Source organism: Phyllobates terribilis, unplaced genomic scaffold (assembly GCF_046119375.1).
Source record: "Phyllobates terribilis strain yellow unplaced genomic scaffold, ASM4611937v1 Scaffold_3__8_contigs__length_932513732, whole genome shotgun sequence".
Taxonomy (NCBI): domain Eukaryota; kingdom Metazoa; phylum Chordata; class Amphibia; order Anura; family Dendrobatidae; genus Phyllobates; species Phyllobates terribilis.
In genome coordinates, this window is record NW_027362763.1 from 679,437,583 (window position 1) to 679,456,573 (window position 18,991).

Below are 18,991 nucleotides of genomic sequence, written 5' to 3' on the forward strand. Positions count from 1 at the left end.
TTATATTCTTGTACATAGGAGCAGTATTATAGTAATTATATTCTTGTATATGGGGAGCAGCATTATAGTAACTATATTCTTGTACATAGGAGCAGTATTATAGTAGTTATATTCTTGTACATAGGGGCAGTATTATAGTAGTTATATTCTTGTACATAGGATCAGTATTATTGTAGTTATATTCTTGTACATGTGGGGCAGTATTGTAGTAGTTATATTCTTGTACATAGGGGGCAGTATTATAGTAGTTACATTCTTATATATAGGTCCAGTATTATAGTAGTTATATTCTTGTACATAGGGACAGTAGTATAGTAGTTATATTCTTGTACATAGGAGCAGTATTATAGTAGTTATATTCTTGTACATAGGAGCAGTAGTATAGTAGTTATATTCTTGTACATAGGGGGCAGTATAATAGTAGTTATATTCCTGTACATAGGGGGCAGTATTATAGTAGCTATATTCTTGTACATAGGGGGCAGTATTATAGTAGTTATATTCTTGTACATAGGAGCAGTATTATAATAGTTATATTCTTGTACATAGGGGGCTGTAATATAGTAATAATTATTTTTTTTAGTATATATTCTTGTACATAGGAATTTGTATTTTTGTAGGTATTATTGGGATCGTTCTCTTAGGGTAGTGGTAGCTTGAGATTACTAAAGTGCTATAAGCAAGAAAATCCTTCAGATCAGTGATCACTCTGATTTCCTGCGCTTCTATTGGAATTTTATTCATACCTTACAGAAAGCAAATCCAATAGGTAACCATGGAGGATCATATTTTCTTTCATTGCTGAGACTCTGCATAAGAGCCACGGTCACGTTGTATCCCCTTTTTGTTCCTTGGGACTCCAGAACAGTTATCATGTACTGGGGATTTTTCCACATATCATCTGAATAGAAAAGAGATAAATTCATTTTCCTTGAGAAAAGGTCCGACCTTACTATAAAAATAATTTCTTGGATAAAAAAAAAAGTTTGCAATGTGTAATTAACGGGTGATCACATTTTGTCCCCATTGATCTGCTGTTATGGTTTTTAATTGGTCACTCATCTCTGATTTTAAGTCTTCTGTGGAAAATCCTGAAATGCAATGCAATTTGGTGTAGGCTATACAGTGAAATAATGTGTGACAAACCTGCAGTGCTACATCCACCAGCAGTGCTGCCCCGCACCCACTGGTTGTAATAGCTGGTGGTCTCCCAGACATATTGAGGGTTTCCAAAATCCAAGAAAGTTGGTGTGTGGTTACAGATGTTCACTTGGACAAAGTATTTCATGAAATCTTGACAGGACATCCTATGGACAAGAATGGAAATTAAGAAAAGTTCAAACAGACAACACATGTTACACTTAGAACATAAGAGGGTGATACCTTCTTCATAACACTGTATCTAAGATGTCTTCAGGTCTGGGCTACACGGCGACTCTTTGTAGCGCTACAGATTGATTGTAACCATTCAGCCGCCACTTATTAGCTAAAAATCAATTTGTGGAGCCCAATCCTAAAGAGGATTTTTCACATATAAATGGAAAAAAAATGGGACAATAAAAAAGTTATGGCTCCCAGAATACGGCGATGCAATCATTTTTTTGTATGTTTTTTTTTTTTTTTTAAAGATGCCCTCTCACCAGTTTGAGCCACATCAAGGAATAGCGATTGCAAAGCTGCATAAAACATTTGTTTTACATTTTTTATTCCTTCTCTCCATTGAGGAGATATTAGCTTGTAAAGATTATATGCTAATTTTCAATAAACCCATTTGCAGAGATTCTTCCCTGGGGTTGTTTACTTTTTCTACTGCATGACATCGACCAATCATAAGCAGGAGGTGGTCATACAGGGGTAAAAAAAAGAACAGGAAAAGTCAGACTCAATTGTTTTCTGTAATAACACATGGCCGTGATCTCTGCACCCACCGTGTAAAGTACAGCAGAGCTGTATGCCATTACAAACACTTCCAGCTTTCATCTCACAGCAGTCAGTTTGGGAGAAGGGGAGTACAGCTGGGCTATGTTTCATTACAAATACTTTTTACAGCTGTCATCTTACATCAGTCTAAATGGGGGGTGGGAGAGTAAAGCAGAGCTGAGCTACATGTCATCTTTAGTAGCTTCTATCTCCAGGGCAGTCAGCGTGGGCGGCTGTAGGATACAGCAGAGATGACAGAAGCTGCAAGATGTGTTTATAATGACACGTAGCTCCATCTTTCTCCCACATACGATCAATGCTGCTAGTGCTGTTCATATTGGCACACCGCTCTGCTGTCCTCTACACAGTAGGTGCAGAGATCATGGTGGAGAGCAGGGCTGCGTGTCCTTACAGATCCCAATCAGAAATCCTTTTATAAGTTGGCTAGGGGAATATTCTTTATGTATGATGCCCCCGTACTTATGATTGGTCAATGTCATGTAGGGGAAGAAGTACACGTCCCCTCAAAGAGACAAATCTCTGATAAAGCCCAGGTGTACTTATCATAAATGAAAATCTGAATGTTACAAGAGATAAAATAATATTTAGAGGTGTTTTATTCAGCTCTGTATCCACTATTCCATAATGTGGCTAATTTAATATGGTCAAACTGGTGAAAGATCCCTTTAGTATGATGGTGAGTGTCAATCCACATGAAAGAGTCCCTTTAATTCTGCGAATGTTAGATGATGTACACAAAAACTTTATTAATTCTAAGAGTGAATGGCAGACTCTATACTTGAATATCGAACTTACCAAAATTCTCCATCATTCCTGTCAATATTCAATTTCTTCCTTATCTCTGGCCGGATTCTGTTCCATTCAGGTGCTCTGGAAGAGAAAAACATTTTATGTATAGATGGAAACAAGGTTGTTTAACTTCAAAGCCCTTTTGGGTTTTATGAACTTTCACCATTAGGTGGCGCATGCGTACTTTATTTGATGATTCTATCATTGATTTTCTACACTGTAGCACACCAAGAGGTCAGCTATGGAATTGCAAGTGCTGAAAATAATTTTAATTAGAAGAAAATAACCTTGCTTGAAAATATCGAAATGTGGGATTCTTGCTACAGATCAAGCAGTGCCAAGATTCTTCAATGTTTCTAAGTTGAGTTTGTAATTCGTTAATTCAAATTTGGGTATTTAGATATCCTCCCTTGATTGTACATGTTACATGTTACATGATGGAAGAGCTAAAACAGATGTGTGAAGCATTGGTCCATGGGCTGCGGGACAGATGAGCAATGATGTGAGTTTTTTTCCCCAGCTCTCAACAATTCCACAAAATCCTCTAGGAATAATCTCTCTTGAGTAGCCCCTACAGTAATGAGGCTCCTTGAGTGCTCTTTCCAGTAGTCTGGAGCAAAGGGTAAGAAATGCACTAGATCTTTTTTGCATTATACATTTTCTACTCATATCAATGGGTCATACGGAACTATTGTACTTGGGCCACTTGGTGGCGCATTACTTCTCTGATTCCATGTTTGGTGTTCAGCTCTTTAGCACAACATGAGGTCAGCTGTGGAATTGCAAGTGCTGCACATAGTTTTAATTAGAAGAAAATATCTGCATTTACAATAGTCGCCAAAAAAATTATTTACAATACAAATGTTGCAGAACTGAGTGCATTAGATGTTGCAAAGTAGAATTTGTTATTATACTCATCCAGCAATGCTGTTATAAAAAGTTAGCTGTATCTGCAGTACTATGCCTGACCACCGGGTGTGCTGTAAGGAGAAAACATCAATTCAGGCAACTGTCAAGCAAAACTCTACATTACCATCTTGGATTAGTACACTGTCTCACCCACTGTCTCCGCCTCCTTCCCCGGTGATTGACATGGATGATTTTCCTTAGCTTTCTCTGCAGACAGTGCTCACTCCAGGCAGCATTGTCAATTACCAGTAAAGGATGCGGGGTATGAAAAACCAGGGTGCAGAAGAGTGCACTGAGCCTGTTGGTCATGCCCAGGGTGCACCAGGCACCCTAATTATCATATTTAATTAAACTTCACTTACTGCAGAATGGAGGCAGTAAATAGAACAGTAAAGTTGCAATATTTTAAGGGGCAATATCCTCTACACAGTGATATGCTTAGCTTATAAGCTTATACTCTCAGTTTTAACTGTCACCCCTTAGTATGTTAGAACTGGATTTGCCAGAGGATTATCTTGTCGTCCGGCTCCTGATCAGTGACTTTCTGTTGTACTGGAATATGTTGCGTGCATGTACAGATGTAGCAGAACTGAAAATACTGTTTCGCAGCCTGGGACCATAAGTAAAAGCCAATAATATCATTTAATTGGGGTCCCGGTTGGTATCCCGCCACCAATAATAAAGCGTGGGCATGACCTAACAGTATTCCAACACTCTAAAATATTGAAATATCCTTATAGATTATACATAAATGAATCGTTATCACCATAATCACTGCATACATGAAAAGTTCTACAACTTTCTAATACACCTTGTGTTTTAATGTCTCACCTTTGTCAAAGCTGGCATTTACGATCAGTGAAATAGCGCACTCCTGACGAAAACCCTTCAGTTACCTAGTCCTGCTCTTATATTATCAGTGTAGAAAATGCTCTGTGAGCTGAGCGTCATCAGGGAAAACCATCTCAAATTTTCCTGGACTGTCCTAATACTTTAGTTACAATCCTTTCAAATTCCGGACTTTCCTAGACTGATGTTGAGCAGGATAATATAAATCCTGTGGACTAACAAGGTATAAGAAAGGTGGAGAGTATTCAAAGTGTCTCATAGACGACTTGTCTCTTCCAGTTAAAAAGTCATAATTTTATTAGTACCTTATTTAAAAGGAAACAACTCAGGTTCCCGGCCACAAAAAGTATTGATAACGCAAAATATTAGATGTTTTTTGTATCCCTTTCCTGTGTTATTCTGTTCAACTGCCTTTTCCCGTAGATCCGTTGACAATTCTTTTGCTTTCCCCATGACTCACAATCCAGAAACGTCAGTTGCTGGATGAAAGATGAAAGAGTCTGTCTGGATCCCAGTAACTCACTCAGTTTTTATGCACACACACTGATTACAAGCAAACAGTTCACAGGTGAGGATGATACCTTTAGTAGCTGTTAGAACCCTCCTGTTAGTTTTTGCTATCTTGTGTTTTGCGGTCACGTGACCATCTGCCTATATATTCCAGCTCCGCCCTTCTGGCTTTGCTGGACTTCAGTGTTGTTTGACTGTCTCTCTAGCCTGGTGCTTCGGTGCCTATCTCTGTCAGTTTGCTTGGTCCTCTGGGACCTCTAGTACTTTTTGTCAGTTTGTCTTTTGTTCTCTGCAACTACTTCTGTTTAGGAGGTGTCCCATTTTTGTTCCAGTCCTTAGTTCATTTAGGGACCCCTCCCTTAATTCTATAGGTCTTCGTTCAGACTAGCCGAGGACTAACGCGGGTCTGTTCGCAAGGAACAGGCAGCCCGCTACATCGTAGGGATTCAGCTTAGTCTTACTGTAGGGACAGCTTTCCCCTATCTTTCCTTAGGACATGTTGCAGATCATAACAGTAGCCATTCAAACCCATGTGTGTCAAATTCTGTGCATGTTATCAGGCCAAAATCACCAGGGTATGTGAACTTTTGATCAGGGTCATTTGGATGTTTTTGGTTGTCATTAAGATTTAAAAAGAGAAAACACAGTAGTTTGACAATAAATGGCTTCACCAAACCAATAACCATGAGTGGAGAAAAAGTTTTTTTGTTATCATTCATATTCTCTGAAACAAGGCCAAGAAAGGAAAAATTCTGCCGGGGTATGTAAACTTTTGAGCAGAACTGTAAGTATCTGTATAAGCTACAAACAAAATAGTCCTGGAAGTTCAAAGACCAAGTGGTCCCATATGTATACAACTTATTATTAAACGCTACTGGGATTGTCCCATAGAATGATACATCTAAGCAACAGGAAAGGTAGATACACAGCAACTTACAGGTCCAATTGGGTTGGTGTGGGATGTGGTCCTAGGTGCCCCAACGCACGTTTCACCCTTTCTTCATCAGGGGGCATATATGAACTTTGAACTTACAGTACTATTTTGTTTGTAGCTTATACAGATACTTATATTTTCTATGGTTAAATATTAATGTCAACCTTATATGTCAATGTCCCCCTAATATTTGCATTATGCATACATGTATTGAATCGTTAGGATCTTTTTTGCCTATTGACAGCCATGTATGTATATATATTGACTATTATGTTTTTATAAGTGTCACATTCATGTGAAGGTGGTTTGTGGTACTCCATTGCGTTTACTCTGTAGGATTGTTTTTATATTTTTGCAACATTTAATAAAGATTTATTTTAGAGGCAATAAGCACCATTTGTTTCGTCTTGGTGGTATTTGTGATTTGGGTGTTGTCTCCAATGATAATGTTCTGGATTGTTAATGCTCCTTATGTTAATAGTCATAATCCAATATGTAATGATTCAGTGACTGGCTATACTACCATATGTACCGCACAATACATTCAATAAATAGGGATCCCAATAACTCTCTGATGATTGTATAGATATGACATACTGGATTCCATTGCATAAAGTGCTAATCGTGCTAAAGTGCTTAACATACAGTAAATGGATCTAATTTACCAATCAACAGTGGCAACCGGAGTTGTTTCCTTTTAAATAAGGTTCTAATAAAATTATGACTTTTTAACTGTAATATAAATCCAACCCAAAATGGGTCATCCTAATTGGTTTGGGGCATTCCAGGGTGGAAACATCCTCATTCAGCCAACAGCAATGTTAGTAAATATCTTCCAGACTGATACATTGTAGCAAACATGTGCAGCTCACAGAACATTGTCTAGTCTGGATACAACTGTATCAGCTCTCAGCTGACAGCAGGACTGGTTATCTGCAGGTTTATTGCCCATGAACAGGAGTGTACACATTCACTGACAGCAAACAGAGGTTGAGGATTTGAAAAAGAAAGGTCCCAATTCATCATTTGCATTTTTTAAAGCAACATTTTTTATTTTTTTCATCTTTGGCATTTGTTAGTTTTCATGCGAAAAATTCTTGAAAATAGTGCACACGGGTTTATGAATTCTGTGCAAAATCAAAAGTATTTTTGGTTTGTGCCTTTTTCTAATTTTTTACAATTTTACAGATTTTTTTTTTTATTTTATTTTTTTTAGATTTTAGACTACTCGGGTGCTGGAGTGAAATTGCTCAAAAATGTTGCAAATAATGAATTAGGCTGAAACATCCGGTCAAGGAAGACAGACCCTAAATTGCCAAACAATAAAAAGACAAAACCGAATAAAGTTAACATAAAAAAAAGAGCTAATTAAATAATGAATAAGGTGAAAACATAAAAGTATTTAACAGAACCAATTTTACTTCAGAAATATTCAGAAAGACGATGATAAATAGGGGCCAAAGTATACTAGAAAGTTGTAGAGCTTTTCAGTTAGGCGGTTTCATTATTTCTGTATAAACCTGAAGCTGCCTCACGTATGACTTAAGCAGAGTCTGTCAGCAAGTGTTTACTATGTGATCTGAGAGCACCATGAAGTAGGGGCAGAGACCCTTATTCCAGCGATGTGTCACTTACTGAGCTGTGGCTTTCAGTTTCACTACAATCAGTGTTTTATCAGCAAGAGATTATCACTACAGGACAACTGACCTCATGCCTCCTAGTCCAGCCATGCCGTAGGCACTGATTTACAGCTTTCTCCCACTATACAATGTACACAGAAAGCAGGTAATATACAGTTTAACAACTGAGCTCTGCTAGATCCCCAGCAGAGAAAATTGTGATTTTATTGTAACTGCTACACCTGGTACAAAAAAGTGATACATCTCAGGAATCAGGGTCTCTGTCCCTACCTGCTGGTGTCAGATACACAGACTGACAGATTCCCTGTTAAGCCTCATAAAAATGTCCCATGGTGTAGAATGACCCAATTCATTGTGGGTTGGTACTGACCCATCGCTCCAGCGTCCGTTCCATTCTCCTTGCCCCCAAGGATTCCAAACCCGGACAATATCTTCTAATCTGTTGTTATATTCAATCTATGGGGAAATAAATGACATTTTTCTATCAGTTTTAGTAACGAACGATCTCCATAGTAGGTGGTTTGATATCACATACAGGCGGCACTATGATCAGGTACTCCAGCTTAGCTGCACAGCCAGCTGGAGTTAGAAGGTTGTCCTAAATATAATGGCGCGTAGAGAAGGAACCCATACCGCGCACCTAGATCCAGAGGTGTCATATCTGACACGAATGGAATGGAAGATCTGTGTCTGCACTTCCCACCGATCACTTGTCAGTTATAATATTGTTCTCTTCCCATGGAGCATATGGAACATTTGGGCCCCAGTGGCATAGTGTGAGTTGCCAGCAGGCTTGGACTGGCCCACATGAGAACAGGAGAATCCTCCAGCGGGCCACTATGCAGGTGTAGCACCCTGAGGATTCGGCTGCTACAGGGGTATTGCACCTCAACCCAGAGGTGTGATATTCCACTCCCAGGTAAGGATGGAGTGTGGATCTGAGCTCGGTAGGCTGCATGCACTACACACATCCCATTTCCGAGGAGCAGACCGACGGTACTCCCACTTAGAAATGTGCAGGTACGACCGAGTCTGTTCCTGGCTGGAGTGGGAGGGGGGTGGTACATCCCAAGTAGTGTAGGGGCAGATAGGGGGAGCAGCCTGGGTAAAGATAGGAGCTCATTGGGTGCTGGTCACCTGAGCTCACACATAGAGGGTGTATATAAGGTGGGCACCAACTAAGAACAGGGTCAGTTGCAGAGAGAAAGTCAGGAGCAGAGGAGAAGAGAGACCCAGAGTGAGAGAGGAGAGAGAGAGACCCAGAGGGGGAACCAGAAGAAAAGGACTCCAAGAACCCAACTTAAATCCCCGGGTGAAGAGTCGGCACAGGGTACCGGAACCCAAGCTGGTGGGGGTAAAAACACTCCCCAGCCAGAGACCGGAGACCGTGGGCAGCGTTTGCCACGGTCACCCACCACATCCACCACGAAGGCATACCACGAGGAGGGTCAGGGAACCCAAGGCCAAGGGTGTCCCAACAGAAGGCCCGAGGGAGCTGGACCTGGGTGGATCAATAGTGGGGACGGCCAGAGAAAGGACTGAAGGAGAGCTCAGGGTCACGCTCCGGACTTATTTGGGAGTTGGCTGGATCCAGAACCTGGTGGACGCAGCACGGCTCGGGAGGTCACTCGAAGCTGGAGTGACCAGAACATCAGCAGTGAGTAAAACATCCTAAACTGCATAACCCGACTCTGTCTCTGATTGCCGTCTACACTGCATCACCACAACTCCCATCCTCTGCACCTGATCCCCCTGAGGCTATACCCCACCCGTTGGGGGTTATATCACCAAAGCTGCACCTACACCACCAGCCTCAGCGGACCCTGCTGCAGCGGCGGCCACAGTGACCGCAACACAACGGGTGGCGTAGTCGACAATAAAAAACTTATAACATCTGTATGACTGCCACATACAACTGAGTTTGACACCCTGGGCACGGACCGGGTCACAGCCACTCGGAAGACTACAACCCCCATCTGATCCGGCTCCGGATATTCCCCCCCAAAAGAATATGGCCCAGGGGGCGCGTCAACTTTGGCGTAGTCGGCAGGATTACGTGCCCACAACAACCGGGTACTGCGTGCCTGAAGAAAAGTGCAAGTTTACCTCAAAAAGAAGTCTCCTGCCGGTTCCGGAGGGTCCCCGCCATCGGACTCCATCACAGGTCGATTCCCGCCGGTTGTCCGCCATTAACAGCGTTTTCCCGCCATCTGCAGAGTTTCCCGCCACTGGGAAGCGATTCCCGCCATTTCCAAAGGTTTCCCGCCTTGGAAGAGCGGACGCCATTATGGGCGTGCCAGAGGGTGGTGAGAGGCCACCTCCCATCGTGGGCCAGGACCGAAAATGGCGCCAAAAGTGGAAACCGCCCCCACCAACAGAGACTGTGATGCTAGAGGTGTCTGTCAGCAAGAAAGAACTGCCCCTGGAGCTGACAATCACCAAGTGGCCCCGGGACCGCCCTCGAAGGGGGAGGAGACGAAAGGAGAGAGAAAAGATGGGTGTCGCTTGGAGCAGTCTGGAGCGAGCGCACCCGGAGGCAAGAAGCCTGGAGAAGAATATCGGAGGAGCTTACCCGGAGATGGCGAGAAAGCAGAGCAGCACCGGCCCGTTGGCCAGGAGCCTGCTAGAAACAGAGGAGGGAGAGCAGAGCAGCACCGGCCCGCTGGCCAGGAGCCTGCTGGAGACAACTGTAGGAGAGCAGAGCAGCACCGACCCGTTGGTCAGGAGCCTGCTGGAAACAACGACCCCACTAGGCCTAGTGGAGGTCCTAGCACAGCTCCCCCGAGACCGGGAGTGTGCACAGACCGCTCTGGAGGGCCTCGCAAGGAGGATGGCCCGGGTGCAGCGAGAGACGTTGGCAGAGTGGAGCCGTGAGATGGCCCAGCAGACCGAGACCTGTCAGCGGAGCACGCCACCCGAGACGAGGAGACAGACCGCCTCTGAGGATGGCGCGGGAGGACTGAAGGCCGGAGACGGCGCCGAGAAGGGAGCCGAACGAGTGGAGGCAGGTAAAGGGGACGTCTATTCCCCAAACCGGGAAACCGCGTACCTGCCCCAGCTCCCCGTCGCAGAGCCCGAAGTCTATCCTGCCGTGCCCGTCGCTGCAACGTCACCGCCGCAGACTAGGCCTCAAACGGGAGCCGCGACCCCTGTGACGTCACACGCCTCGACCCCGAGCGTGACCAAGCAGGAAGTACCACCAGCCTGGTCGCAAGGCCTAGTACCCCCGGGCGCCGCAATACCAACAGCGCCCCCTACCTCCGCGGAGCCCCCGGCCTGGTCGCAGGGCCAAGTAGCCCAGGGCGCCGCCGTCCTTACGGTGCCCTTTACCTTCCAGATACCCCAGGCCTGGCCGCAAGGCCCGGGCAACCCGGGCGCTAACACCACCGCGCCCATAAGACCAAGAGTGCCGCATCTGGGAGAGGACCTGTACGCCCAGCACACGTGCCCGGATGGGCAGCCATTTATATGGCCACCGGAGTTCCACCATCCCCGACTCCGGAGAGAGAGACCCCTGGATGAACCCCTGATCCCGGCTCCAAAGCCCGTAAAGAGGATCTCGCCCCCGCTAGCGGAAGCGCAGTTTGAGTGGGACCCCACCGGAGAAGATCTTATGGGGTTCACTCAAGAAACTCGGGCAGCTGCAGCGGAGCGTGCTGAGTGCTGCCGCCAACAGCTCGAGGACTTCGAGAGGGAGCGGAGAGAGAGGCGGGTCCGGGAACAGCAAGCTCAAATAAGGAGCGCGGAGCAGAAGAGCCGGGCCAGGAGAGACCCCCGTGCAGCGCATAGTCCCCGCACCACCGGGACTGTGATAAAGTTTAACCTGCAGCATGGGTGGGGCTTCATCCGAGACCACAACACCCCCGGCGACGTCTTTGTCACGCGCAGAGATGTGGAGTCCCATCTGCCGGAGGGGCACAGAGGTCGTGACCTTTATATCGGGGACGAGGTCACCTTTACCCGGCACAAGTGTGCTAAAGGACCTTACGCCCTCCATGTGCATCGCCTGACAGAGGAGGAGCTGCGATGTGAGGAGGAAGAGCAAGAGGATCCGGACGGGTCTGAAGCTGAGATCCCCAAAGAAAGAGCAGGAGGAAGACGTTGTTGAGTACAGCGGAGTAGATGCTGTAAATAGTTACCCGATCGGGGTATAAAGAAACTGTTACTGCAAATATAGTCCCCGTTGGGACCAGCTGAGTGAACTGTTTACCCGTTTACCCTTAATCCCACAGGCTGAGGACTGTGAGCAGCCATTCCCTTTCCCTCCTTAACTGGCCGAGGACTGAGAGCGGCCATATCCCCTGTATATAGTTGCGCGTCCTAAAGCGCCCCCTACCGGTTTTATAGGAAAACCATTTTTCCAGAGAGACTGTCGCACTTTACCCGGTCACACGTTGCACAGTGACCGGAGGAGGAACAAGAGACGACGAGAATGTTTATTATAAAAAGTTTTATTGATGCTGCTAACTTATATAATGTTTTATATGTTTATGAAAAAAATTTGTATGTTTTGGTGTTGTTTTATGTCTTACAGCCCGAGGACGTGCTGTGATTTACCAGGGGGGAATGTAGCACCCTGAGGATTCGGCTGCTACAGGGGTATTGCACCTCAACCCAGAGGTGTGATATTCCACTCCCAGGTAAGGATGGAGTGTGGATCTGAGCTCGGTAGGCTGCATGCACTACACACATCCCATTTCCGAGGAGCAGACCGACGGTACTCCCACTTAGAAATGTGCAGGTACGACCGAGTCTGTTCCTGGCTGGAGTGGGAGGGGGGTGGTACATCCCAAGTAGTGTAGGGGCAGATAGGGGGAGCAGCCTGGGTAAAGATAGGAGCTCATTGGGTGCTGGTCACCTGAGCTCACACATAGAGGGTGTATATAAGGTGGGCACCAACTAAGAACAGGGTCAGTTGCAGAGAGAAAGTCAGGAGCAGAGGAGAAGAGAGACCCAGAGTGAGAGAGGAGAGAGAGAGACCCAGAGGGGGAACCAGAAGAAAAGGACTCCAAGAACCCAACTTAAATCCCCGGGTGAAGAGTCGGCACAGGGTACCGGAACCCAAGCTGGTGGGGGTAAAAACACTCCCCAGCCAGAGACCGGAGACCGTGGGCAGCGTTTGCCACGGTCACCCACCACATCCACCACGAAGGCATACCACGAGGAGGGTCAGGGAACCCAAGGCCAAGGGTGTCCCAACAGAAGGCCCGAGGGAGCTGGACCTGGGTGGATCAATAGTGGGGACGGCCAGAGAAAGGACTGAAGGAGAGCTCAGGGTCACGCTCCGGACTTATTTGGGAGTTGGCTGGATCCAGAACCTGGTGGACGCAGCACGGCTCGGGAGGTCACTCGAAGCTGGAGTGACCAGAACATCAGCAGTGAGTAAAACATCCTAAACTGCATAACCCGACTCTGTCTCTGATTGCCGTCTACACTGCATCACCACAACTCCCATCCTCTGCACCTGATCCCCCTGAGGCTATACCCTACCCGTTGGGGGTTATATCACCAAAGCTGCACCTACACCACCAGCCTCAGCGGACCCTGCTGCAGCGGCGGCCACAGTGACCGCAACACAACGGGTGGCGTAGTCGACAATAAAGAACTTATAACATCTGTATGACTGCCACATACAACTGAGTTTGACACCCTGGGCACGGACCGGGTCACAGCCACTCGGAAGACTACAACCCCCATCTGATCCGGCTCCGGATATTCCCCCCCAAAAGAATATGGCCCAGGGGGCGCGTCACAGGAGTGGATCACCACACTCTTATATGAGCAGTATTTAGCACTATATACTAGAATCACTGTACAAACAAAGGCAGCATCTTATTTATTTAACAATACACCCTGTTCATTGTTATATAAATTTGCGATTGAGGATAATGTCTCATTTGCATATAGCTGAAAAGTAGAAATAGTTTTATTCTTGTACATAGGGGCAGTATTATAGCAGTTATATTCTTAAAAATAGGGAGCAGTATTATAGTAGATTCTTGTACATAGGAGTAGTATTATAGTAGTTATATTCTTGTACATAGGAGGCAGTATTATAGTAGTTATATTCTTGTACATAGGGGCAGTATTATAGCAGTTATATTCTTAAAAATAGGGAGCAGTATTATAGTAGATTCTTGTACATAGGAGTAGTATTATAGTAGTTATATTCTTGTACATAGGGCAGTATTATAGTAGTTATATTCTTGGACATAGGAGGCAGTATTATAGTAGTTATATTCTTGTACATAGGGGCAGTATTATAGCAGTTATATTCTTAAAAATAGGGAGCAGTATTATAGTAGATTCTTGTACATAGGAGCAGTATTATAGTAGTTATATTCTTGTACATAGGGGCAGTATTATAGTAGTTATATTCTTGTACATAGGAGGCAGTATTATAGTAGTTATATTCTTGTACATAGGGGCAGTATTATAGTAGTTATATTCTTGTACATAGGAGCAGTATTATAGTAGTGATATTCTTGTACATAGGAGCCGTATTATAGTAGTTATATTCTTGTACATAGGGGGCAGTATTATAGTAGTTATATTCTTGTACATAGCGGGCACTATTATAGTAGTTATATTCTTGTACATAGGGGGCAGTATTATAGTAGTTATATTCTTGTACATAGGGGGCACTATTATAGTAGTTATATTCTTGTACATAGGAGCAGTATTATAGTAGTTATATTCTTGTACATAGGAACAGTATTATAGTAGTTATGTTCTTGTACATGGGGGCAGTATTATAATAGTTATATTTTTGTACATGGGGGCAGTATTATAGTAGTTATATTCTTGTACATAGGAGCAGTATTATAGTAGTTATATTCTTGTACATAGGAGCAGTATTATAGTAGTTATATTCTTTTACATAGGGGCAGTATTATAGTAGTTATATTCCTGTATATAGGGGGCAGTATTATAGTAGTTATATTCTTGTACATAGGGGGTAATATTATAGTAGTTATATTCTTGTACATAGGGGCAGTATTATAGTAGTTATATTCTTGTACATAGGGAGCAGTATTATAGTAGTTATATTCTTGTACATAGGAGCAGTATTATAGTAGTTATATTCTTGTACATAGAAGCAGTATTATAGTAGTTATATTCTTGTACATAGAAGCAGTATTATAGTAGTTATATTCTTGTACATAAGAGCAGTATTATGGTAGTTATATTCTTGTACATGGAGTAGTATTATAGTAGTTATATTCTTGTACATGGAGCAGTATTATAGTAGTTAAATTCTTGTATATAGGGGCAGTATTATAGTAGTTATATTGTTGTACATAGGGGCAGTATTATACTAGTTATATTCTTGTACATAGGGGGCAGTATTATTGTAGTTATATTCTTGTACATGGGGCAATATTATAGTAGTTATATTCTTGTACACAGGGGCAGTATTATACTAGTTATATTCTTGTACATAGGGGCATTATTATAGTAGTTATTTTCTTGTACACAGGGGCAGTATTATACTAGTTATATTCTTGTACATAGGGGCATTATTATAGTAGTTATATTCTTGTACACAGGGGCAGTATTATACTAGTTATATTTTTGTACATAGGAGCAGTATTATAGTAGTTATATTCTTGTACATAGGAGCAGTATTATAGTAGTTATATTCTTGTACATAGGAGCAGTATTATAGTACTTATATTTGTTTTCTGTAGGTCTGTTCACTATGACTTGGATTTATTGAGCTTTTATAGTTTCTCAGTTTTGCAGCCTTTTTCAAAAACAATTTAGAATTAGTTGCTGTTCTCATATTTGCATTGAAATCGTTCCAACTTTATTGAATATATTATTGTCCCTGTACAAACAGCTTGTTGTGTTAGAGAAACCATATTCGGTTATTTGATATTGTTAGAAGAACAATGTGTGGCTTATCCACTGAAACTGGCAGTGAGTTCAATTTAGTTGCCAGAAAAGGGAAAAAAAGCTTTCATCTTTTTTTCTAGCATTATATTGTTACATAATAAAAAAGTCATCGTAAGCCAATTGCATTTTAGGAAGTCTGTGAACTATGCCTACAAAAATGATGTATTGTGTTATTATTTGTTTCGTAATTGCACAATACAAAATTAGAAAACCATTTGCAATATTTTATACAAAGGGACAGTATTATAGTGGTTATATTCTTGTACATAGGAGCAGTATTATAGTAGTTATATTCTTGCACATAGGAGCAGTATTATAGTAGTTATATTCTTGTACATAGGAGCAGTATTATAGTAGTTATATTCTTGTACATAGGAGCAGTATTATAGTAGTTATATTCTTGTACATAGGAGCAGTATTATAGTAGATATATTCTTGTACATAGGAGGCAGTATTATAGTGGTTATATTCTTGTACATAGGGGGCAGTATTATAGTAGTTATATTCTTGCACATAGGAACAGTATTATAGCAGTTATATTCTTGTACATAGGGGGCAGTATTATAGTAGTTATATTCTTGTACATAGGAGCAGTATTATAGTAGTTATATTCTTGTACATAGGGGGCAGTATTATAGTAGTTATATTCTTGTACATAGGGGGCAGTATTATAGTAGTTATATTCTTGTACATAGAGCGCAGTACTATAGTAGTTATATTCCTGTACATAGGAGCAGTATTATAGTAGTTATATTCCTGTACATAGGGGGCAGTATTATAGTGGTTATATTCTTGTACATAGGAGCAGTATTATAGTAGTTATATTCCTGTACATAGGGGGCAGTATTATAGTGGTTATATTCTTGTACATAGGAGCAGTATTATAGTAGTTATATTCTTGTACATAGGAGCAGTATTATAGTAGTTATATTCTTGTACATGGGGCAGTATTATAGTAGTTATATTCTTGTACACAGGGGCAGTATTATACTAGTTATATTCTTGTACATAGGGGGCAGTATTATAGTAGTTATATTCTTATACATGGGGCAGTATTATAGTAGTTATATTCTTGTACACAGGGGCAGTATTATACTAGTTATATTCTTGTACATAGGGGCAGTATTATAGTAGTTATATTCTTGTACACAGGGGCAGTATTATACTAGTTATATTCTTGTACATAGGAGCAGTATTATAGTAGTTATATTCTTGTACATAGGGGGCAGTATTATAGTAGTTATATTCTTGTACACAGGGGCAGTATTATACTAGTTATATTCTTGTACATAGGGGCAGTATTATAGTAGTTATATTCTTGTACATAGGAGCAGCATTATAGTAGTTATATTCTTGTACATAGGAGCAGTATTATAGTAGTTATATTCTTGTACATGGGGAGCAGTATTATAGTAAATATACTCTTGTACATAGGAGCAGTATTATAGTAGTTATATTCTTGTACATAGGAGCAGTATTATAGTAGTTATATTCTTGTACATAGGGGCAGTATTATAGTAGTTATATTCTTGTACATAGGGGCAGTATTATAGTAGTTATATTCTTGTACATAGGGGGCAGTATTATAGTAGCTATATTCTTGTACATAGGGGCAGTATTATAGTAGTTATATTCTTGTACACAGGGGCAGTATTATACTAGTTATATTCTTGCACATAGGGGCAGTATTATAGTAGTTATATTCTTGTACACAGGGGCAGTATTATACTAGTTATATTCTTGTACATAGGAGCAGTATTATAGTAGTTATATTCTTGTACATAGGGGGCAGTATTATAGTAGTTATATTCTTGTACACAGGGGCAGTATTATACTAGTTATATTCTTATACATAGGGGGCAGTATTATAGCACTTATATTCTTGTACATAGGAGCAGCATTATTGTAGTTATATTCTTGTAAATAGGAGCAGTATTATAGTAGTTATATTCTTGTACATAGGGGGCAGTATTATAGTAGTTATATTCTTGTACACAGGGGCAGAATTATACTAGTTATATTCTTGTACATAGGGGGCAGTATTATAGTAGTTATATTCTTGTACATAGGAGCAGCATTATAGTAGTTATATTCTTGTACATAGGAGCAGTATTATAGTAGTTATATTCTTGTACATAGGAGCAGTATTATAGTAGTTATATTCTTGTACATAGGGGCAGTATTATAGTAGTTATATTCTTGTACATAGGGGCAGTATTATAGTAGTTATATTCTTGTACATAGGGGGCAGTATTATAGTAGCAATATTCTTGTACATAGGGGGCAGTATTATAGTAGTTATATTCTTGTACATAGGGGCAGTATTATAGTAGCTATATTCTTGTACATATGTGAGGCCCTGCTGCGCATTTGTGCCACATCCTAGAGGGGTGCATGGACAGATTCCTCCACAAGGGACCCTTATAGCATACACACACCTCCACCTTCCACCTCAGACCAGCAGAGGGAGCCCAGATAGGGATATAAATAGGGAAGGTGGAGCTAGGCAGCTCAGTCTGGTCTGAAGTCAAGTCTGTAAGGAGTTCAGTTACAGTCAGTCTGGAATCTATAGCCTGGAGTATGCAGTCTAAAGTCTGCTGCAGCCTGAGAGGTTGGCAGTCCAGCCCAGACTCAAGGAGCTTAGGTTGGTGAGCCTAAGGCATGCCGACGCCATAAGAGCGGTGAAGAGTAGCGAGGCCTACTGCCAGTGTGAAGCCTAGTGAGGGCCCCGAGCGTGGCCGAAAGCAAGTGGAGTAAGCGAGCTACATAGGGGGGCAGAGGAGCTTAGCCAGCTCACCCCAAGATCATTTACCGGACACCGGATCCGCGTCTGCAGGGATCTCTACGACCAGCAGAAACTACCGGAACCCCTGGCGAACTATATGTCCCAGGTACACCAAAAGCTGACTGTTATACCAGGGTCAGGAGTCACAGAGGCCCAAGAGACCAGGGAGTGTGAACTCCAACAGAAGGCCCTACCACCAGGTCAGCCGGTGCAAGACAGAGACCAAGTTAGGCCTAGCTCCAGGCAGGTCATAAACTTATCAGGAAAAGGCAAGAAACAGGAGGCCCCACACCCGCTCACTGGGGAGAGTCCCGATATGCACCCTTCACCCTACAGTGCCCTGGATCGTGCCTGAAACACCACCAGTAAAGGTACTGAAGTGAACTGTTGTGAGTGTGCCTATTCTTCCTCTGACCCGGCTGGGTCCGCTCTGTCCTGCATCCCTTCTCCTACGCTGCCCTGAGGCCCCGCTCCACCTGTGGGGAGCCGCACCAACTAAGCTGCCTGATCACCGGCCTCAGAGGACTGTAGCAGCGCTGGTGATCCTCACCAGACACCACGGGTGACGTCACAAACTTTCCTCTTTCCCATACACCCTTCCCCCATTATCCCTTGCTTTTAAGAGTGACCCTAGGGTACGGGCCCGGGAGCAGGCCACCGCGACATCCCCCAAAACCAACAACAAGGCCTGGTCGCCGAATCGTCCACATCCCCTGGGCGCGTCATCTCTTCCTG

General features: G+C 42.9%; 1 protein-coding gene across 2 annotated transcripts in view; it reads right to left on the reverse strand.

Moving 5' to 3' along the window:
* Positions 1–18,991, reverse strand: part of LOC141257343 (calpain-13-like) — a 212,037-nt gene that overhangs the window by 99,897 nt on the left and 93,149 nt on the right. For both annotated transcript variants that reach the window (XM_073671798.1, XM_073671799.1), the window contains 4 exons: positions 7,943–8,028; positions 2,737–2,811; positions 1,147–1,307; positions 747–901 (listed from right to left, as the gene is read on the reverse strand). In XM_073671798.1, the coding sequence (XP_073527899.1) occupies positions 747–901; positions 1,147–1,307; positions 2,737–2,811; positions 7,943–8,028 (477 nt within the window). The remainder of the gene's footprint in view (positions 1–746; positions 902–1,146; positions 1,308–2,736; positions 2,812–7,942; positions 8,029–18,991) is intronic.